General features: G+C 43.9%; 1 protein-coding gene across 5 annotated transcripts in view; it reads left to right on the forward strand.

Moving 5' to 3' along the window:
- Positions 1–1,956, forward strand: part of LOC115084059 (corticotropin-releasing factor receptor 2) — a 670,575-nt gene extending 668,619 nt beyond the window's left edge. For all 5 annotated transcript variants that reach the window (XM_029588361.1, XM_029588363.1, XM_029588362.1 and 2 more), the window contains one exon: positions 1,051–1,956. In XM_029588361.1, coding sequence (XP_029444221.1) covers positions 1,051–1,191 — 141 coding nt within the window. In that variant the 3' untranslated portion in view covers positions 1,192–1,956. The remainder of the gene's footprint in view (positions 1–1,050) is intronic.
- The last annotated feature ends 21,417 nt before the right edge of the window (positions 1,957–23,373 follow it).

Genomic DNA, 23,373 nt, shown 5'->3' on the forward strand with positions numbered 1-23,373 from the left:
TTTTTTTTAATTGTACTTGTTTTACAATATCTACAAAAATTTAGTCTAGTGAAAGAGAGGGAAAAAATAGATTAAATTTATCACAGTGTAAGCCTTCTAAAAAGGAAGGATGGCAAGAAGATGGAATTGTATGCCAGTGAGTCTGTGCCAGGAACTCTGCCCAAAGAAATTTAAGCAGAAACTAAAGACCTGGCTATTTAAACAGGCATACACCTAAACAGACTGAAACCTACTCAGGCATTTTCTTCCTTCTTGCCCTCTAATAATTCGCACTCATAAAGAGTTCTCTGTAAAATGCTGTAAATTAAGAGGTAGATCTTCAAAACATACGTGCGCGCGTACTTTTGTTCGCGCAACCGGCGCGAACAAGAGTACACCAGATTTTATAAGATACGCGCGTAGCCACGCAGCCTGCCTCCGTTCCCTCCGAGGCCGCCCCGAAATCGGAGCGGCCTCGAAGGGAACTTTCCTTCCACGTCCCCCCACCTTCCCCTCCCTTCCCCTATCTACCCCACCCCCCAGCCCTACCTAAATCCCCCCCTACCTTTGTTGGGCAAGTTACGCCTGCTTGAAGCAGGCATAACGTGCGCATGCCGCCCCGGCATCCCCCGGCACAGGCCGCAGTGCCGGGGGACTCGGGACCACCCTCCCAGCTCGCCCCGAACCGTCACCACGTCCCCGGACCCTCCCTGGACCACCCCCTGCCCCGGACACGCCCCCGGACACGCCCCTCTCACCCCTTTTACGAAGCCCCGGGGCTTTCGCACGTCCCGGGGCTTTGCGCATGCCGGCGGCCTATGCAAAATAGGCGCGCCGGCGCACGAGTGCGCCAGGTCCTTTTAAAATTGGGCCGTTAGTGAATTCTTATATATATATTTATATACAATCAATATTTTATCACATCTAATTTGCATGAATATATTCCAGTAGTGTAGCTGTGTGTTGAGGCTGCAACAATTCATTTTCCTCCTGTTGTTGTTTAAGAAGTAATATATTTACCAGATAGACTTGCAGTGCCAAGCATTCATCTTGTTTCCTGTTTTGAAATAGGTGCGATCTGCCGCAAGAAAGCGATGGCATCGCTGGCAAGATCACCATTCCCTCCGAGTACGTGTGGCGAGGGCAATGTCAATTCCAACGTCCCCAACCAGAATTAGCTTTCACAGTATCAAACAGACAGCCGCAGTTTGACCTCAAATACGCCCAGCAGCATTCAAAGCTTTATGTCCTGCTTTCTTTTTTCGCACTGTGAGGTGACCTAGCATTGTTTATCAATATTTCCTCATTTCCATATGACATTACGGTGTCCCAAATGCTGAAGACCTGCTAAAAGAAGAACATCAAGAAGAGAGGAAGTAACGTTGCAAATAGGAAGCAGCAGTATGGAAGAGTTGTTAACGTTGTATGTGCAAGCACAAACCAGTTAGACCACCAAGTGCAGGAAATTGTTGTTTTTCTTTAAATACCGAGATTTAACAGATTGTTTTGAACAAATTGTACATTTTTATTCCATGTCATTGCTCTGAGAATGTTATTAACATTCTCTGTACACTGCAGATAATCTATTTGCTCTAAGAGAAGAGCTTTTGTATACAGGTTTTTAAGGTGGCTAGATGGTTTCTTCTGTCTCCTAACTTGGCTTTCCTTAGTGCTTTTCCTTTTGGTTTCAGTGCTGTAGAATCAGTCTCTACATGTTTTGATTGCCTTTTTTCTGGGGAAGGGACATGAAAGGTTGCTCTTGCTTATTGCTTAGATTATTAAAAAGGGAAGTTGTATAAACATTTGTTAGTATTAAAAGCAGCATGCTAAATGTTGTCTAGAAAATTCTTTTCTGTGGTTTGGTATAGAATTAGAAGTGTCCATGAATATCTTTTCTTTCCTTTAAAGTTTTTATTTGTTCTAAAATATTACATGTGTACATATAATATATTTATATTATAAAATATGATAACATTCTCACACGAGTGGAGTGCTTTTGTTCATGATATGCAGCAAGCTACAATGCGGTTGATACAACCAGCTTTAACCGCTGGAGACCTCTGGTAGTCCTAGGAAATAAAACAATGATATTGCTTTGTATATGGCCATGGACATGACTGTGCATGATCACTGGTACTGAGTAAATGACATTGCAATTATATCGTAGCACATGTCACAAGGGAACAGTCAAAACCAGAATAAATCAGTAAAGGTATTCATGGGTATGACTTGGATGTGAATATTATCAAACTTCAGAGGACATAAAGTTAATGATCTACAACCACTTAGAAATGCTACTAAATTAAATTCACCTCAAAGTAATTCCCTGTAGTGACTTAGGGGTCGATTTTAAGACCCGCATGTGCGGGTCCATGTGCGTGTGGTTCCCGGCACACCAACAATGGATGCGCCGATTTCATAACATGCGTGCACATTTTATAAAATCTGATGGCCCATGCGGGGGGGGGGGGGGGGGAACGTTTTTTAGCAAACTACGCTCTGCGACACAATCAGGCCTCCCCCAGTTCCCTCCCAGTCCGCTGCAATTAAGGAGCGGACTGGTAGGGAACTTTCCTATCCCTAACCCTACCCTTCCTACCTCTTCCCTGCTCCTCCCCACCCACTAACCTAACCCTACCTATCCCTAATTTTTTTATTTTAATACTCACTGCTCCCTGGGAGCACAACTAATCTCCATGCGCCAGCCAGCTGATGGCGTGTGCATCCCCAGACCAGCGGCTGATGGCGTAAACCCCCCCCCCCCCCCATTTTTATAACCGGGAATGTATCAGTGTTATGGGTGACAGCGATTGAAGAAGAATTAAAGCTGCGGGAAACAAAATGCACTCTGGAATCTTTGACCTCGACTTTTAAACTGGTGTGTGCGTTCGTCAGCCCACGCCAAGGGTCACAGCCATTTTATAACATGCACACGTATATGTGCGTATGTTGTAAAATAGCCTTACCGTGCACAATTTTAAGTGGGCGCACACCTGTACGCATAAATGCTGCTTCTGTCGCATAAGTGGGGGGATTTTAAGGCTCACGCACCCACAACATTGGTGGTTTTTCCACTTCGCCTAGTTAAGGGATAGGACTTCCAAACCCCCTAGTTTAATAGACTCCCTTTCCCTCGTTAGCCCCCGCCTTCAAAACCCTGCTGATCTGCCTATATTTTTTTTTGTTTTACTACTTACATACATCTATAGCAGAAGTAAAGTTACGTAGCAGCGTATGCCTGGGCGCATGCCTGGGCGTATAAGTATTTACTCTCTAATTTCAAGTTTAAATCCAGGAACACCCACGCTTCACCAGGCCAACACCCATGACCCTGCCCCCTTTTTGAATTTTTCATCTGTGCGAACAGCGGCAAGTAAGCCTACATCTGGGCGGCTTTTAAAATCTGCTGGGCGCATGCCGACCTGACACATTTGCACATCCCTTAATTTCGGTGTAGGTCAGGCTTTTAAAATGTACCTTTTTATGGAGAGAAATTCCAAGAGTGATTGGAGAGATTAAAGGGGGTCTCAAGGAAGACAAGCAAACAGAAGAAAAAACTACATGAATGTTTTGCATCAGTCTTTACTGAGGAGGATGTTGGGGACGTAAAACATTCTCTGATCGTGATGATTCCTAGAAACTAAAACAAATCACTATGAAATGGGGAAATTTAATAGATCAAATGATAAAATAAAGAGTAACAAATCGCCAGGCATTCACCCCAGATTCTGAAAGAACTATTGGTAGTAATCTGTAACCTAATTTAAAACAGCCACTGTACTTGAAGATGCAGGGTAGCCAATATATGGCCGGATTTTTAATGGCCTGTGTATGTAAAAGACAGGGGTTACGCACAAGAGCCGGGCCTCGGCAGTGGGGAGGTCAGGGGGTGGGGCTAGAGGTGCCCTGTACAGCGGCCATTTGCTGCTGTGCCGGGGGATCGCGCAACTTCCTCCTGCTCCTTTGCAGGAGCAAAAAGTAAGTTAAAAAAATGGGAGGGGGGGCAGGGATAGGGGGAGGGAAGGGAAGGGAAGGGGAAGGGAGGTTAGGGAAGGAGGTAGGGAAGTTCCCTCTGCGTCCACCCCTTAATTGGAGCAGACTAGGAGGGAACTAGGAAAGCCCAAGGATGCGTCGCCGCGTGAATTTGCTAAATTATACCCCCCCCCCTTTTCGCACGCCGACCAGGATTTTATAACATGCATGCGCCAACGAGCGCATGTTATAAAATCACGTGTTCTTTTTAAAAATCTACCCCATAATGTCTATTTTTAAAAGGTCTCCGGGGGTGATACAAAAAACTATAGACCTGAACAAAATTGTAGAAGCTGTTCTTAAAAACAAAATTACTGGCCATGTTGATAAACATAGCTTAATGGATAAAGTATTGTGGCTACTTGAATGCACAGAAATAAAGGTTAACAAAAACAAAACAAAAAAATATATATACATATATATGGTGATTCCTTTTTATTGAACTAACCCAATATATTTCTTGACTAGCTTTCGAGCATTGATGCTCCCTTTCAGAGGTCAGACTTTGGACATGACCCCTTTAATTGTCCTGTCCCTATTTTACTTCAGTATCTACTAAACCTAACGGGCTCAGGACTGAAAATGAACTCCTTCAGAGTTCAGCATAGTGCTATAACAGCATATCATTATCGATGTGATGGTGCTTCCGTTTTCCATCAACCCATACTTACTAAATTCATGAAATGCCTCATACATATATTGTATTTTGTTTTTCATTATTTACAGCTTTTGCCTTCTTTTATTATGGATATTGTATATTAGCATAGATTAATTATATAAATTTCAGGTCACTGAACGACTCATTCACCAATTGAACCTGCTTTAAGAAAAGTATGGTTTTGATTTTACAAAAAAACTCGTCTGTTTTGTCTGTAGTGAATGAAAATATGAATGTTGAAATATTTTAAATATAAAATTGTATATACAAACATTTTATTATGGGAACATGGTATTGTTTTAACTTGAAATATGTGTGTATATATATATATTAATATTTTTCTACTCTTTGCAAGAAAGACTTAAAATATCTCATGAAATGTAATTTATTTACAAAATCTTTATTAAAGTAAAATGATAAAGTTAGGAAATTAAGTTATGGCTACAGTGGTAACTGCATACCTCAGTACCTTTTTGTAATCACATAGCATCACAAATGTCACAATTATGTGATTCCTTCTTACTTCTCTTCCAAGTGCCTTTTCCATTTCCTTCCTCTAAGCCTGCCTCCTCATCTTGCCCAATGCTTTCTTCTGGCCAGTTCATTTGAGTCCCTATGCTTGTTGTCCCCCGAACTTTTTTCTCTTGGAATTTCTTCCATCTATGTGCTGCTTCTTCCCTTTGTGCCTGGCTCCACAATGCCCCGCCCCCTTTTCTTCTCCTTTTATCATTTTGTATTTCACATACTTATATGATTTGTTCAGTCAACACAATGCAAAATGATGCAAAGATATGAGCAATAGTTTTGCATTATCTGATTTTTGCTTATTTATGCTAGAACTATAAAAGCATTCTAACACGGTTCTTTATCTAAAATGACTTACAGTCAGCTTCATTGTGTTTTTTCCAGCCTAACCTGCTACTCATTAGAGGCCAGGGAATGAGCCAATCTTTGCTGGCTTGGTTGAAGAGCTTAACAATCCTTAAGTGTGTCTCAGACTTTCAACTCATTTAGTCCAGGTAGCAAGAGCGCAGATTTATATATTTATTTAAAATTATTTACATTTATATCCCACTGCATTTTTTTTTTGTGGTATTTTTCATGCCGCTGACATTATATCATCATAAATTATTGAATGATGTATATCATTTGGAGTATCCTAACTGGTGTTTCAATTCAAGCTCATGTTTCGGTTAGCCTATTATCTGAGCATAGCAGGCATACCTATCTAACGCCCTGGCCTTCCATGGTTATTAAGGTCATTATTAGTGTTGTTCATATCTAGTACCGTACTAGTTCCAGTGTTTGTACTAGTACTGATGTTAATTTTCATAGTGATGCTCTTGGGGATATAGGGATTAAGATTTAGAGGGTAATTTTCAAAGCCATTTCTGTGGGTAAAACTGTGCTTTGCCCATAGATATGGTCTTTTACAAATTTGCTGGCTATGTAGATATACTTACATGTGTATGTTTATTCGCAGTGGAGGAGGTGTTCCTTGGGGCGCGGTTGGCCTGAGGTTTGCACTTCCACACACACTTTTGCATTTTCGCATGTATACTCATAGGGCCAGATCTTAAAATCTACGCGTGGGTGTAGATTTGTTCGCACAACCCGGCGCAAACAAATCTACGCCTGATTTTATAACATGCACTTGCCGCCGCACACATGTTATAAAATCCAGGCTCAGCGTGTGCAAGGGGGTGCACACATGTGCACCTTGCGCACGCCGAGCCCGAGGGGAGCCCCGATGGCTTTCCCCATTCCCACCAAGGCCGCTCCAAAATCGGAGCGGCCTTGGAGGGAACTTTTTTTCCGCCCCCCTCCCTTCCCCTATCTAACCCACCCCCCATCCCTAACTAAATCCCCCCCTACCTTTGCTCCAAAAGTTACGCCTGCTGGCCACCTGCCAGCTCACCTTGCCCCGTCACAGGCCGCTGTGCCGGAGCACTCAACCCCGCCCCCGGACCAACACCACACCCCTGGCCACACCCCCGAGCCACCTTCACGCCCCTATCCACGCCCCAGGACCATCCCTTTTTTGCAAGCCCTGGGACATACGCGCATCCCGGGGCTTGCGCGTGCCGCCGAGCCTATGCAAAATAGGCTCGGTGCGTGCAAGGGCAGATTTTATCGGGTTTCGCGCGTAGCCTTTGAAAATCTGCCCCATAATTTTTCCACAAAAAAAACTATAAGATAGATTTTAAATCCCGTGCACGGGCGTCCATGTACATACAGTTGCCAGCACATGCACATGGACGCTCAAGATTTTACATCGATGAGCACATGTGCGCGCGAAACTAGTCTTGATCGCGGAAGGAGGGGGAATTTTAGTAGGTACACATGTCGACGCAATAGGCCCAAATCCCAGTTCGTTCCCAGCTTGCCCCTGAAAAGGAGAGAACTTCCTAAACCCCCTACCTAACCTGTCTCCCTTTCAACCTACCAGCCCTGACCCCTAAAACCCTGATGAGTACCCTAGAACTTTTTTGTTTTAATACTTACCCGCAGTCCACAGCAGCAGCAGGCTACCCGTTCCTCGGATCCCGGTGCTGTCTCAGCCCGCCCATGCCCTGCCCGTGCTCAGACCCCACCCCTTTTTTGCCATTCGTTCTTTATTCACATAACAGGGGATATGCACGTGGCTACGAGCCTCTGAAAATCTGCGTGGCATTAAGGGGATTCTCCCTGATTCGTCACACATAGGGCTTTTAAAATTAGCCTTCATGTGCACATATTAAGTGTAAATATATGGGGTTAGTTTTGGTCAGATAATTTTTAAAGGCACGTGCATACTTTCCCTTTGAAAACCGGTGAAAAGCCTGCACGTAACTGTCTTGAAATATATGCAGGCTGTTAGAAAATGACCTCCTAATGCCTAAGAGGTCAATTTTGAAAAGGTTTAGGTGCCTAACTTTGGGAGTTAGACTCCAAAATTGGCCCATCTGAACATTTTCTAGGGGCTACGTTCCTAAATTTAGGATTCTAGTTTCACTAGGCTCCTGAAATTTAGGGGTCTGCAAAGTTGGTGGCTACAGAGAGTTAGTTAGGATGGGGAAGAAATGTCAGGTGTTTAACACTGATTTTCAGTCCTAGGCTCCTAACTTACCCCTAGATTTTTCAAAATGATATAAATATAGCGGAAATAGCATCTATGATAAAGAAAATAAAAGGGGGTCTACTATTTCATCGGTATTGGCTAAAATACAAATTTTGAGCATTTAGTAGGGATAGCTGATATATAGGCAAAAATGATTCATATTTACGCTCTCTCTCCTTCTCTAAATAAAACATTATCTTCTACTTGTCTTATATCCATGCAGCAATAACAACATCTCCTAGCTACTATTTAGTAGCCTCAAAACAGCATACTGCATATTTCAAATGGATCTAAATTTTACTTAAATATCCTTTAGGAGAGATGTGAGGCTCTACTGGTTTAATCTTCCCATTAATTATTTAACAGTGTAAAATGGGATTGCTATGTATTTTCCCCATCTTTATCCCCCAGGATACAAAATCATATAAGAACTGAAAGATACTTTCTTTATGAGCTGAGTTCCGGGTTGGTGCCTCAGGGTAATAATGATAGTATGAAGTTGCAAACAGTCATAATGGCGAATTTGTCCAACTCTCTTGACTTTCCAAGGTAATAATTCAGTCCAAGGAGGTTATACCGCAACAAACTATGCCAGGAAAGATTTGCCTTCTCTCTCACTTGCATTGACTTTTATTGTATAGATTCCTATTTGTAAAAAAAAGGAAAAAAAAAACCAATGCCATTACAAAGAGAAAAGGCATTTCAAAATGAATGTGAATGCAGAATGTAAATACAAATAAAAAGTGTTTCTTGATTTTAAAAGAAACTCACAATATTATAATCTCTAATAATCTCAATTGCAGGATGCAGCAGAATGATGGCCCCCATTGGCTATCAACTTGCAAGCTATAGCACTGTCCACTTGGAAGCCTTGGGCTCCATTGCGAATCATGGAGTCACTGTAGGTTTTCTGTGGACAAACAGATCCTCCGTGGCAAACCAAAACTTTTTAGCAGTTGAAATTGTCAGATTCAATTTCATTTGTGATTTTCTGTCACATCAAATGTGTTTAGTATTCTGGCATATGTAAGGAAGACATTTCTAGATTTTATTTTATGCTTCCTTTCATCAGAACCATTCGGGTAAATTTTTAAAGCCAGATGCGTAAATACCGGGAGATACGCGCGTGGTCAGGCCGTGCGCGCGCTGAATGCATTTTCGAAACAGCCTGGCCACGTAAATGAGGAAGTGCCAGGGTCTGTGAAATGGGCGGGGACTGGCCAGGACTGTGGCCATTCGGCCTTGTCCCAAATATTTTCTTCACCTCTGAAGAAAAAATTTGAATAGTTAGGGGGGGGGGGTTAGGGGTTGGGGAGGAGAGGGGAAAAGGGAGGAAGAGTAGGTGGTGGATAGGGAACGAAGAATGGCCCAATTGCATCGCTGCACATTTTTTTTAGAAAATCCTCACCCTTGCACGCGCGGGTCGCAACCCACCCGCACAAGCACGTGCCGATATAAAATTGGACGGGCATGTTTGTGCGGGTATCATATTTTATAACATGCGCACGTCGCCGCGCGCATGTTATAAAATTGACACGTCCATGTGCGCACGCTGGAAACCACGTGCTCATGGACGCATGCGTGCATCTTTGAAAATCTACCCTATTGTGTGATAACTAAAGATTTTTTATATATATGGTATACAGGAATCTCATTGAGTTCCCTACTAAAATTTAAGTTGTTAATTGTTAGCGGCACGGTGTGTGTCTAGTGATGCTTTAGAAATGATAAATAGTAGTAATGATATTAGGCTTACAGGTGAATTTTGAAAAGAGTTATGCATGTAAATCTAACATACTATTGTACCAATTTTCGAAAGCCAGTTACCGCATTAAGGGGTAGATTTTCAGACCTGCGTGCACTACCTGGCACGCACACATGGACGCACAATTTTATAACATGCGCGTCGGGAAATCCATGAGCCCAGGAAACCACGCTGAGTGGCAGCCAGATTCGGCAAAACCTTATACTAACACACTTTGGCTGATAGGCCTCACATACCAGTTCCCCTTCCAAGGGAGGTCCGCCTGAAGCCTGTTACGGTAGCTGCTCCTCTAATCGCTATCTCTTTTCTTTCTATCACTTCTTGGCTGAGTAGGTCACTGCACCCCATACAAACACATATGGCTGCTCAGTATTTGTCCTGGCGATGGACCATAACAGTGTACTTGAAATAAAGTTTTCACTGTAACCATTACATGATAGACATGTGGCTGCCACCATGTGTTCTGCTTGTTAGTGACAGAAAATGAGGCTCTTGTGGTATTATACTTGGTGGCCTTCCTAGCACAGTGTGGCCTAAGGGCTATCACTAGAGCACCTCATTCTCCCCCTCACATGTGGATGCCATAGTGTCATAAGTGTGCTGGTGGCCCACATGGTCATGGACTCTGGAGAATGACAGCTGTAGTAATACAGTAAATGTGAAATAACACTGAAGGTAAAATGAGCATGGCAAAGTAAGGATGGCACATTTAAATGTACTACTGGCAGACAGCAATTGTGACACCCTCGTTTGGAAGTGGTTAAAGGTGTGCAGGTGAAGTAATACCTCTGTAATGGGTGTGCTTTATGTCACAGGGGCATTCCCAGACCAATGTAACAGCAGTGCTTGATCCCTTAAAGAGTGAGGTAACAGTAGGATTTATAACTGCATACCACTGTGCAGCATACGTACATCTAGTCATCGTCTAACGCCATGCCTGCAGGTGTAGAGAGCCTTGATGTTACTTCCATTACCTTTAGGGAGATGTTATGAAATGGCAGCATGTCCATACTTCACATTCAGGACAGGTGGCCACAATACTGCACACATCACTCAGTCTTGGTATCACACCCTCCATGACAGCCTGACTGAAAGCTAGGCTGCTATCTGGTATGCTTTGCTGTATGTGCACAGCTCCTTCAAAGGTAGCATTCCGCTTTCTCAATGCTTGCTCACCTACATGCATGCACCCTTCTACAGCAAGCTAGGAAATGTAACACACATGAGGTGCAAAAGGAGAGGGTCTTGCCTATCATGATGTCATGTAGGTGGCATTGGGAAACCAACGGGAGGATGTACTTGCAGGTGACTGAAGGCAAGATTGTGCACCTTCTACTGTCCCGCCTTCACTTGTAAATTCCAATGAACTCTGACATGTCACTGTGACAGTATAGTTTATAAGCACTAACTGCAGCCACATCTATCCTCATTAAATGTTTACATCATACAGGGCAAGGGTCTACGTGCCTTAAACTGCCGTGTCACGTATAGGATCACTCTCATCTGCAGATGACAGGTTGCTGGAAGGGCAAAAAGTGTTATGCGTCACAGATACAAATGTGGTGCAGCAGTATGCACATATGTTTGTACTGTCAACATATGCACATTCTTCACCATTTACCTACATCTACTACCTGTAACACTGCAGGTGTGATCTCAGAGGCCCGTTACAGCACATTGGCTGAGCAATCCTGGCCAAAACACTTTGCATATAGTACCATTGGGAACATCAGTGCACACATTTGTCTACTTTCATGCTTGCAGGGCGTTGCTGATGGACATGCGTGTGATCATGTTTGTGGTCAGCTGAACAGCTGCTATGCTATAGGCTTTGCAGTAAGTGCTGTTACACACTTCTACTGTTATGCTGTGTATTGCATTCTGTGTTCACCAACTGTCATCAGCTGAACAGGTTATGCGCGTACTGGCCGGCTGTATAGTAACTGCCACACGGCGCTCATTGTATAGGCCTACTGCTCCCACAGATGTCATGTGGTTGTCATGATTGGCGATGGCCTTTAGGTGTAGCCATTTTGACAAACAGGCATTTTCTGTTAAACATGTTTATTAATTTTCCATCAAAGAGACTTTAAACAATTAAGATCTTCAGGGGCCCATGTGTGATATATGACTGTCACAGAAGTCTTACGTGTGGGCATCTCTAGATAATGATTGTGGAAGAAGGACTCACACAGACTCGTTAGCTGTGTTATAGCAAGCTGCCACACACCTCTATGTTGTTTAATGGCAAACATAGCTGCAACATAGGCCTTGCACATGTGTACATGGAGGAACCGCAGCATGTATTCCCTACTGCTAACATAAGTGAGTGTGTGACTCCGTGACTCACGTGCAATGTGTGCCTTGCTCACTCACTATGGGAGGGTGCTGTAGCAGTTGCAGGTTGCGCCCTTGGGCCTGCACTGCAATATCCCTTAGCGGGCAGTGTGTGTTGCTAAATAGAGCACAGACACCTTTAGCACACCTTTGATGGAGTGGTTGCCCTCTGGAAAAGGTGTGGCTCTGACAAGCAACCTCCCTCCGTAACTTTCCAAGGGTCTTACCCCTTGAAGTGCTCATTTTTCCCCCAAGTACGTTGACAGTTTATCTGTGGTGTTCATAGAGGTGCTGAGATGTGCAGGTGGACATGGTGGCACATCCAGTATGGTGTACAACTTGAATGTTCTACTTAGCATTTGGCTGTTCTCACCGTGCCCTGCCCTCCACTCCGAGGGAGTTGCCGAATTATGCAGTTGTTATGGGGAGTGCTGCCTACCCCCAACTAGGCTAGGCACAGACCCTTGGAAAGTTATGGAGGGAGGTTGTGCTGCTTAAGAAACTGCCCAGTGCATGCTGTGATGCATGGAGCAGGCACTGTAAAGGAGTATGCGATGCTATGCCTATTGGGCAGATTCTGAGGAGTGCTTACTATCATGGAGCTGTACACGCTGCACGTACTGAGAAACCTGGTGCATGGGTTGTGGGTGGGGGGGGGGGGGGGTGTGGTAGCAGGTGCTTGGGTTGCCACATGACACAGGCATTGGGAACATTATATTACAGCATCCCTTTTTTATGTCCCTGTTCTCTTTTACCTCCTCTCTGTATCTGATATCCTGCACAGTTCACATACAGGTTGACACCACAGTGCCCCTTTTTTCTCACTCCCTCAGTGCTGTGCAGACACAGGAACGGTACGCCTACTGTCTTTTGCCTATATGAACAACAATACTTTTTCTGTGCAAAGCTAGATGTGGTGCGCCTATATCTGCCTACTAAGGGAGGGACCACTGTTTCCTAAACACTGTAGAAGCTTCACTTGTACTGTAATCAAAGGTTCAGTTCCACTACACTGTGTACTTGGTGACTCTTGCAACACAGTGTCAGCTGCTGGGTGACAAGTAGGGAGTGATATCTGTGTGGTACAGAATCTGCACAGGTGCAGAGCACAGGCTGGTGGTGCTGCTGGTGTTGTTGACCAGCCATACCTCCACAGATGGCCTCCAATGCCTGTACTGGTCTGCCTTTGGGATCTGGATGCATCTATCTTCCTGTTCGGACATAGCCGAGCCAGTCGCTGAAGTGTTAGCGGCAGCAATCGAATGGTGGTGGTAATTGTTTAAGCATTTCCTAAGAGGCTGAACTACTGTATGGAGACAAACCACCGGCAATACACATAATAGCCCCTGAAGCAGCTCAAAGAGTGAAACTCGGCCTGAGTCGGGCTTTTTATGATGTTTTGTGCAGAATAAAGAACTCCTGGTGTTCACTGATCCTCTTGTCTTGGTCGCTACTGTTTGTGAGACAGAGCATGAATGTGTGTGTGTGTGTGTGTGTCAGATAAAGAGCATGAGTGTGCATGTGAGACAGACATAAGAATGTATGTGTGCATGTGTGTAAGAGACAACCCTGGGGGCAGGACTGGGCCGGGCCCCGGATCTTTGAAGTACCTAGCAACATCCCTGGGTAGATTTGTGATCGTTATATGCACCTAACTACTAGTATCAGCATTCCTTTTTCTCATCAGTGATAACTCATATTGTTTCTTTCGGTTCAGCTCCAACTGTCCTAGGAGGAGACTTTAACTGTACAGTCAATCCCCAATTAGACAGACAGTACTTACACCCAGTGAAAATAATGGGGAATAATAAAGGAATCAATTTTATTGGTGATAATCTAAAACTTATAGATGCCAGGAGAGAGTTAAACCAGTTATCCACTACATAAGAGCTCATGATACAAAGACAAGAAGAGATTTTTTATTAATTTCAGAAACTTTCTCAATGTATGTCTGTTTTTTTTTAACTGTGGATGTCTGCCAGTAAACCACCGAGAACTACAGATAGAACCGCCTATAAGTGTTTTAATAAATAAATAAGTGTGCTAAATTGCAGAAAGCTGTAATTTTGGATCACTGTTCAGGCTCTTCTGTTTTGGCCATATCAAAAGTAGTACTATTTGGTTATTGGAAAATGTCTACTTGGTTAACTTGAGAACTATAAAAGTTTCTTAAAAAAACAAGTGGAAGCTATATGAGTTAAACAATGGACGTCATAAAGATTTTCATTTCATTTCATTTAAAAGAATTTATTAAACGCCTAACACAAAAAGGCCTAGGCGATGAACATAATTACATACATAAAATCAAATCTTTACAAACACGTGGTTTCACAGAAACCAAAAATCATGAATTATAACAATAATAATACACATCATAATAACATAAATAAGACCAATTACTGAATCATCAGCTGTCATGTAGCAAAAACGTCTCTCCGCAATTTTAGACATTAAACGCACGGGCAAGCAAAAATTCTTTGAAAGATGTTTTAAATTTCTTGACATCTTCAAGAGATCTTAAATCCAAAGGAATAAGATTCCATTGACAGGGTGCCGCTATCGAAAAAGATGTCTCTCTAGTGATAAATAAATGAGCCTGACGGACAGAAGGAACCTCCAGTAAATTCAACTGTGACGATCTCAAGCATCTAGCAGGTTTATGGATCCTCAAAAGTGCATTAAACCAATAAGGGGAATTGGATGTACGAAGTTTGAAAACTATCATCCCTATTTTGAAAACAATCCGTTCATGAACTGGCAACCAGTTAAGATTACACAAAACTGGTGAAATCCTCTCAAAATGTTTTCGGGCGGATTTTAAAAGCCCTGCTTGCATAAATCCGCCTGGATTTACACGAGCAGGGTCTTGCACGCCGGCGGCCTATTTTGCATAGGCCGCCGGCGTGCGCAGAGCCCTGGGACGCGCGTAGGTCCCGGGGTTTTCTGAAGGGGGCATGTCGGGGGCGTGTCGGGGGCAGAGCCGAATGACGCTGCGTTTTGGGGGCGGGCCGCGGCGTTTCGGGGGCGGGCCCGGGGGCGTGGGTTTGGCCCGGGGCATTCCGTGGGCGTGGCCTCGCCCTCTGGAACCGCCCCCGGGTCGGGTCTCGGCGTGCCAGCAGCCCGCTGGCGCGCGTGGATTTACGTCTCCCTCCGGGAGGTGTAAATCCATGGATAAAGGTGGGGGGGGGGGGTTTAGATAGGGCCGGGGGGGTGGGTTAGGTAGAGGAAGGGAGGGGAAGGTGAGGGGAGGGCGAAAGAGAGTTCCCTCCGAGGCCGCTCCGATTTCGGAGCGGCCTCGGAGGGAACGGAGGCAGGCTGCGCGGCTCGGCGTGCGCCGGCTGCCCAAAATCGGCAGCTTTGCGCGTGCCGATCCAGGATTTTAGAGGATACGCGCGGCTATGCGCGTATCTTATAAAATCCAGCTTACTTTTGTTTGTGCCTGCTGCGCAAACAAAAGTACGCGATCGCGCAGTTTTTAAAAATCTACCCCTTTGAATTGGAAACTAGCCTGGCAGCAGAATTTAATAATAACTGAATGGGCTGAATATAACATTTAGGCAAGCCTATATAGAGACCATTACAGTAATCAATGTGTGGAAATATAAGTGCCCGGACAACCATCAAAAAATCTCTCTCAAATAACAAATGGCGTAAACCAACCAGTAGACGCAATTTAAAGAACGCAGTTTTAATTAGCATTCTAATTTGAGGTCTAAAAGGGATTGCTAAAACAGTACTAAGAAGGAAAATCCGTTTTGTGGTGGCCAGGAGATGAGCGATGGATAAGGATATTATTGAACTAGGAGAATTACTTAACATATAAAAAAGAAAGATGAATGGCCCAGAGGCAGTGTTTATGAAAGATAAATGTATGGTCACACGATTACTGCTAAATGACAATTTACAGCAGTGAGTGAGCCCTTCACTTTTTTCTTTGCAACAATCATTTTTCTTACATGGTAACACGTGAGGTTAAAATCTGGTTAAGGCCCAAGCAGGTTCTAAATTTATAGCTGCATTGAGAGACAGTAATGGAACTATTCATAACTCAACAATGGCAATCTGTAACACTTTTCAACAATTTTATCAAGATTTCCATACAACTGAGCAAGATAATATTGACACTAAGAACTGAATTATGAATAATATATGTATCCTAAAACTGTCTCAGCAGCATTATGAGAAATTTAATGCTCCATTTTTAACACAGGAGATTTGTAGAATTACTACTGTGCTACAGATGTCACTGGAGCCAGATAGACTAGATGCCAGCTTTTATAAAACAATTCAGTCACATATTTTGGAAAGCCTTAAAGGGCTTTTTGAAGAGATTACAAAGTTAAGGGAAATGCCAGAAACGTTAGAGAGGGCTATTATGATTAATTTACCAAAACCAAGTAGAAACTTTAGAGATTCCAGAATCAAATAGACCCCTTATCATTATTAAACCAGGATATAAAGAGTTTTGCAAAAATTATTGCAAATAATCTAAAGTTTATAATACCAAATTTGATTTCCCCTGGCTGAGCAGGATTTGTTTTTATGAGCACGGCTAGCATAAATGTTAAAGGACTGCTTTTACTGTGGCACAGACCCTTTGTTGGTGGGATTTGATGCAGAGAACGGCTTTATAGGATTTCTTGGTCCTTTCTAGATATTGTGTTAAAAGAATTTGAATCTTAACTCACCACTAACCAAACTCCAGTCATTACCCTTACGCAGAAAACTATAACATTGCAAATGACATAACCTATCAAATTCCATAAATTCTGTAAATGCTTTCTGTTAAAGTTTGGTAAATGTACTCTGTTAAATTCCTATCGCCTTTCTCTGCTCCTAGTTGTGCATTTCCCTGTTTTATTGTAACTGCAATTGTTTTCGCTCAGCACTTGTTACTTGTTCTTTTTATTGTAACCTATTATCACACACCCCTGTTTATTGTAAACCGGCATGATGTGATACCTTTCACGAATGCCGGTATAGAAAAAACTCAAATAAATATAAATAAATAAATTGTAATGGCCTTATCTATCACAATATAAAAGTATTGTATTCTAACCCTGAAGTCCATTTGAGTTACATAGGGATATTAAACAAAGTTTGCCCTCACCTTGTGGCCTCCCCACCCCCGCCCTCTGCTCCATTTCTATTAAATTTACACCTGGAGTCACTGAAACTTAGAGAAAGAAATAAGCATATGGGACAATTCGTTTGTAAAACACTTTCCAAAGACCCTCTTATTTGCAGATTATATTTTATTGTTATTTCTTATTAAAGATACATAGGGATCCCACAAAATGGTATGTCTGTAATTTAAAAACAAAATGCAAAGTTGGATTTAATTTTTGGTATCCCTAATGGGTAGATTTACATCAATTAAGATGATTTTGGCACCTAAACTACTGCCACCCAAATTTTCAAAACCTGGCATACGTAAGATCTGCGAGACAGGCGCGTGGCCAGGCCATGCGCATGCCAAGTGCATTTTAAAAATGGCCCTGCCACATGCGTATCTCCCGATATGCGCAGAAGTGCTGGGCATTATGAAAGGGGCGGTCCGGGGGGAGGGATCTCTGTGGGGAGGGTCAGGGCAGAGGCGGAGGCCGACTGGGACAGTGGCCATTAGGCCCAATCTTGGGGAAGCTCTCAGGTACAGCCAGCCAGCACTTGCAACTTACACCTGCTCAGAGGAGCAGGTAAGTTTTAAAACAAAAAATTCTAGGGTAGATAGGGTTATTCTAGAGGTCGGGGAGGAGAGGGGAAAAGGGAGAACTTTAATTGAGTGGACTAGGTGGGAGAGAACTGAGAAAGGCCCCCTTGCATCACCGCTGACAGCCGCCGCTCCTGTCCAAAAAGAGGCGCTAGGGACGCACTAGTGTCCCTAGCGCCTCTTTTTACCTCTTTTTACCTCCGGCCCTAATTTGAATACTGAATCGCGTCCACAGGAGAGTGGCCTGTGCGGCACCGGGAGAGCAGGCGTTCGCCCGCTCTCCCGCGGACTTTACTGTATTGGCCCATTATTTATTTATTAATGTGTTTATTTATTTATTTGGCAGGTTTTCTAGATCGTCGTTTAGTAAAAATTTTCACAATGGTTTACAATTTAAGAAAATAAATACATCTTTGGATATAAAATACTTAAAGGTATACACAGTAATACAATAAAACACATTTTTCAATCAAAACAAGAGGATAAAATCAATATAATATAGAAAAGAACAGCATTAATGGTGAAACCGAATTACGGTATACAAAACACATTAAATAAATAAATAAATAAATAAATAAAAGAATAAGATTCTTTTATTTTAAAAGGATCTCTCAGCCATGCTGTAAGCTCTTTTACACAACCAGGTTTTCAGATTCTGTTTAAAAATTTTAAAATCCGATGTTGCTCTTGGAAGTGGACCCTTGTCCTGGAGCAGTGTAGGATGGCTCCCTGGTCGGGCCCAGGGAGCACCTGCCCCCAGAAGGTGGAGCACAGGAGGAGACAGAGGCTAGGAATAGCTTCACCTGAGGTCCCCCCGGGTGGAGCCCTTGGGGACCTGGGCTGCTTGGACTTAGGTGGGCCTCGCAGGGTCTCCCGGAGAGGAAGGATAGCGGTGAGCCCACCAGTAGCAAGGGAGCGCGGTCGGTCACTAGACAGTAGGCCTGGAGTAACAAGGAAGGCCGGTACAGCGTTGGCGATGACAAGGCAAGGGACAAAGCCAGAATCAAGGAGACGTGGTCAGGTTCCGAGGATCAATCCGAGGAGTGTCAGCCAAAGCAGGAGTCAGTTACCAGGAATCAGTCCAAAAGCGAGGGTCAGGTTCCGGAGGTCAGACAAGGTCACGAAGGCAGGCAGAGGTCAGGATCCAGGCAGCGAGTAGAATGATCAATGGAGCAGGCAGAGGTCAGTACCAGAGAGTCAGTCTGAAGATACTACCTGGGGAGACAGGACAGACAGACAGACGCTGGAACAGAAGGACGCTGGAACAGGAGAACACTGGAACAAGACTGTGAACGCGGATGCAAACTAGTACACATACAGTGCCGACCCGATTGCCAAGGCAAGGAAGTGCAGGCAGAAACTTCCTTATGTAGTACGTTCAATCAGGGTGCACTGAGGAGCTAGGACCCACCGCCTGGCCCTACAAGAGGCCAGGCGGTCCGCGCACACGTGTAGGGCTGTGGCCGACGCCACTGAGCACACCGAACTCTCACGTGAGGCCTGGTGCGCAGTGGAAGGCCCAGCAACCGCCGCTGCGGGACGCCGAGGCCTGGAGGACCTTGCGGCTGCCGCTGGGGAGGCTGACCCGTGACCTGCAAAGGAGCTAGCGAGGTCAGCAGGCCTGTGCGTGGGCCGAGCGCGGACTGGGCTCACAACATCCAATTGCATTCTTAGCTCAGGTGGCATTTCATTCTAATGTTTTGGGACTGCTAATGAAATTGCTCTATCTCGCACCGATGTTAGTCTGGCCGTATTAACAGAAGGTAGAGTCAGAAGGCCTTTGTTTGCTGATCTCAGGTTTTTTTTGTGGCATGTGTAGTTGTATTGTAGCTTTCAACCAGTCATTTTGTTCGCCAAAAATTACTTTATGTAAAGTACATAATGTTTTAAAAAGAATGCGTGACTCGTTGGTAGCCAATGTAGAGCTATTAAGACTGGTGTTATATGCTCATTTTTCTTTTTTCCCATCAGTATTCTAGCGGCAGCGTTTTGTAAAAGTTGTAATGGCCTAACTGTTGACGCTGGTAGGCCTAGGAACAAGGTGTTGCAGTAATCGGTACTTGCAAAGATGAATGACTGCATAATTGTTCTAAAATCATTTTGTTTTAAAAGTGGTTTTAGTCGCCTTAATGTTAGTAGTTTAACATACCCATCCTTAATTTTCTTTGATATGTGTTTTTTAAAACTTAAATTCGGTTCAATAATTATACCTAGATCACGTACTTTTTCCGATGGCGTGATTTTGGAGTTGTCATTTAATACTAATGGAGGTAGTATCTCAGATAAGTATTTTCTCTCTAAAAGTATCATTTCTGTTTATTTATGTTTAACACAAGTTTCATCTGTCTTAAAAGTTGGCTAATTATTGTTAGATACATTGCGATTAATTTATGTTTTTTCATTTGAATCGTTTATTGGTACTAAAATCTGTATGTCATTGGCATACACATAGGGCCGGATTTTCAAAAGGTTCCGTGCGCCGGGCCGATTTTAAAAAGGCCCGGCGGCTCGCGTAAAGCCCCAGGACGCGTGTAAGTCCCGGGGCTTTACAAAAGGGGCAGTCCGGGGGCAGGGCGGGGGCGGGGTCAGGCTCCCAGCACAGCACACTCAAGTTATAAAATCAGATGTGCATGTGCGCGCGCCGGGTAGCATGCGCACCTTTTTAAAATCTGCCCCATAGTGGTTAAGGCCGAGTCCGGCTAGTAGGTGGCAGAGAGGTAACATACAGATGTTAAAAAGAGTCGCCGACAGTGCTGATCCTTGTGGGACTCCAGTTGTTAGTTTATGTAAGAGATTTATATTCCACCTAATCCAAAGTTCTGAGCAGTTTATAGAGAAACATTCAGATTGATGGGAGCTTGGTTGTTGAATAAAGGAGAATATACTGATATAAATATGGAAAGAATGTTAACATTTCTTCTTGACTTAAAATATGTCATGCATACTAAGAGAGAAGATTTGCCACAGGATATTTTACAATCCACGATTGTTAGATCTGGGCAATTTGTATGGAAATTGACTAGGAGTTTGATGAACTAATAATCATAGGAAACCTCTTATCTTCTTTTGATAGGCAATCCTTTATTCATGCCTGGAGATTTGTACCTAATATTTAAAAGATTGGCAATATCAGGCTTTAGCGTAATTCAAGATTTTATAAATAATTCAGGACACATACAGTCGTTTGAATACTGTTTATTAGCAATTGTTTTTCACAAAAGGGAATTCTTTGCTTATCTCCAAATAAGGAATTTCGGTGCCTCAAAATTTAAATAAAACTCATCTAAATATACCTCGGCAACATTCCAAAAGTTAATGCATATTTATGAAACTGGAAGAATTTCGTTATCATCGCTTTACAGATACTTGCATACTCTTATAACACATCCTCCTAATGACCCCTTTTCAAGTGCTTTCTCTCCTTCCCTCCCCCTTAGCTCCTCCTGAGTGCTTTGCCTCCTGTTTTCTTCCCCTTTCAGCCCCTTCCCTGGTCCGCCTTTCTTCTCTCCATGGTCCCATCTCAAGTGCTCTTTTACTTATTTATTTATTTGGATTTATTATCCGCCTTTTTGAATAAATTCACTCAAGGTGGGGGTACAACATATTTGAAAGGAGATTTAACAGTTCTAGCGTGAAGAAGATATCTATCAGTGACAGGACTAAACTAGGTAAAATGTAGGGCAGGATTAAATTTGAAATAAGTCAACAACAGGTAATCCCTGGGTGGGATGGAACCCTCAGACAGCACCCAGGGGCACATAGGAAAAGAGATGGACCCTATCTGTTCTCAGTTTCTCCACGGATAGCCTTTCCTTTCTGAGTACCAGGGCTCCCATAGGGGAGGCTTGACTTAAAGGCTCATTTGCATTGGTCCCAGTACCAGTCCTTTTTACTTCTCTATAAATAAAACTGATACTAGTCACAGTATTTTGCATCCAAAAACATACCCAGAAGCAATCCAGTTTCCAACTTCTTTACTGATAGTTGATTAGATGACTGAAGAATATTTACAACACTCAATTCCTATTTCAAATAAAATCAATGAACATATAGGCAGAAGAACGATTAATACATTTGTGACCTCACTTTTTTAGTAAAGTCTTTGATTCTTTATGGCAATAAATCTTAATACAGTACATGATCTCCTTCTCTTTCCAGTTATTTAGACTGAAGAATGTTCAACCCTTCTTCCACTCCCAAATGTATCACATCTTCTCCCCACTGTAGAATGGTTAGAATAAAATCCCAATAATTTATCAGAATGTAAGCCCATCACTCATACCCTTCCTCAAGTCTTCTTGAATATTTCAGATCTCCTTATGACAGTAACAGTGAGCACTCTCCTCTCAGGTGCAGCCCACCTGAGTCAGCAGCAAAAACAGATCTTGAATGCTTTCAAAACTTTCTGTTATGAATGTGGACCCTTGGGCCGGATAGAGTGTGGTGAGATCAGGATCCACTGGAAGAAGGCCTGCAGTAGACTCGTAGCCGGTAGGCGGTGCAGGACCAGGAGTCTGGACAGGACCTTCACCTATACCAGCCCTTGTTCCCTGCAGGTTGAACCCTTGGGTGCTGGGGCCGGCAGGACTTAGCCGAGGGTCTCCTGGCTCCAGGCCAGAGATTGGGGCAGGCTGAAGACAAGCGGAGACGGAGGATGAACCAAGAGTCAGGGCAGGCAGGAGACAGAGACGAACCAGGAACCAAGCAGAAGTCAAACCAGAGAAGCAAGCCAAGAAGGGTGCAGGAACAGGAGAGAGGAAGCGGAGCAGGACTTGAGACTGGAACTGAAGAAGGTTGGATCAGAAACTGAAGAATGCAGGATCAGGAACAGCAACTTGACACTCAGCGAATAGACCCATTGCAAGGCAAAGAATGAAGATCCTGGCTGGATTTAAATACCTTTCAGCATCTGATGTCATCCCAGGGGCCGGGCTGAGGTTTCCCGCCACAGCCCCTTGAAATCTAGAGCCCTTGCGCGCGGGCACACGCGCACCTAAGGGGTGGGGTCTGAAGCAGGAGCTTGGCAACATCTCCCTCGTGGGGAGAAAGCTGCCTGAAGGCCGAGCTGCAGCCCGGAATAGCGGGGGATGCCATGAGCGGCTGAAGAAAGGCAGCATGGAAAGGTGGGGGCCCAGCCGTGGAGTCCCGTGGCCAGGATTCACACTTTCCTTCTGGCACAGGCGAGGAATCCATTTCTCCTTTGCTGAAAAACCTTCTCTACTCATGCTCATCTCATTCTGGTCCCTTGCTTCCTGCTGACCCACAACATGGCCATAATATTCCCTCTGTGCAGCATTTTTTCCCCTCATTGTCCAGCCAGCAGGACAGCCAGAGCACATATAGCAGTGGCCAGAAATGCTCCTTAGGGTCATCACCGTGCCTGCTGCTTCCTGTAGTTATGTGGAGCAGTGATTATCGAGGGAGCTGGTTGCAACATGATTCTCTTTTTCTTGCCCCATCTTCAGACTCCTTATGGTGGCAATCAGACACACTCTTTCCTGCCTCCTCTCCATGCCACTTTGGGCTTCTTAAGGCTACAATCTTCCTCTCCTTGGCCTAGGATCAAACATCATGAGCCTTATAGAGCAGAGTTCGTCAGAGGTAAAGTCAGCATGCTGTATTCCTCAGCAGTTGCACTTTGGTTGCTTCTCTTCTAGAAGGACCTCCTGTGATGGTCTCATGGATCCCTAGGGTTCACGGATGCCAGGATGAGAACCATTGTACTATATCAGTCAGCTCATCTTTATCCACATTTTTATTTACACCTTCAAAAACAAAGTCTAAAACATTGG

This window comes from Rhinatrema bivittatum, chromosome 2 (genome assembly GCF_901001135.1).
Source record: "Rhinatrema bivittatum chromosome 2, aRhiBiv1.1, whole genome shotgun sequence".
In the NCBI taxonomy this organism is placed as follows: Eukaryota; Metazoa; Chordata; class Amphibia; order Gymnophiona; family Rhinatrematidae; genus Rhinatrema; species Rhinatrema bivittatum.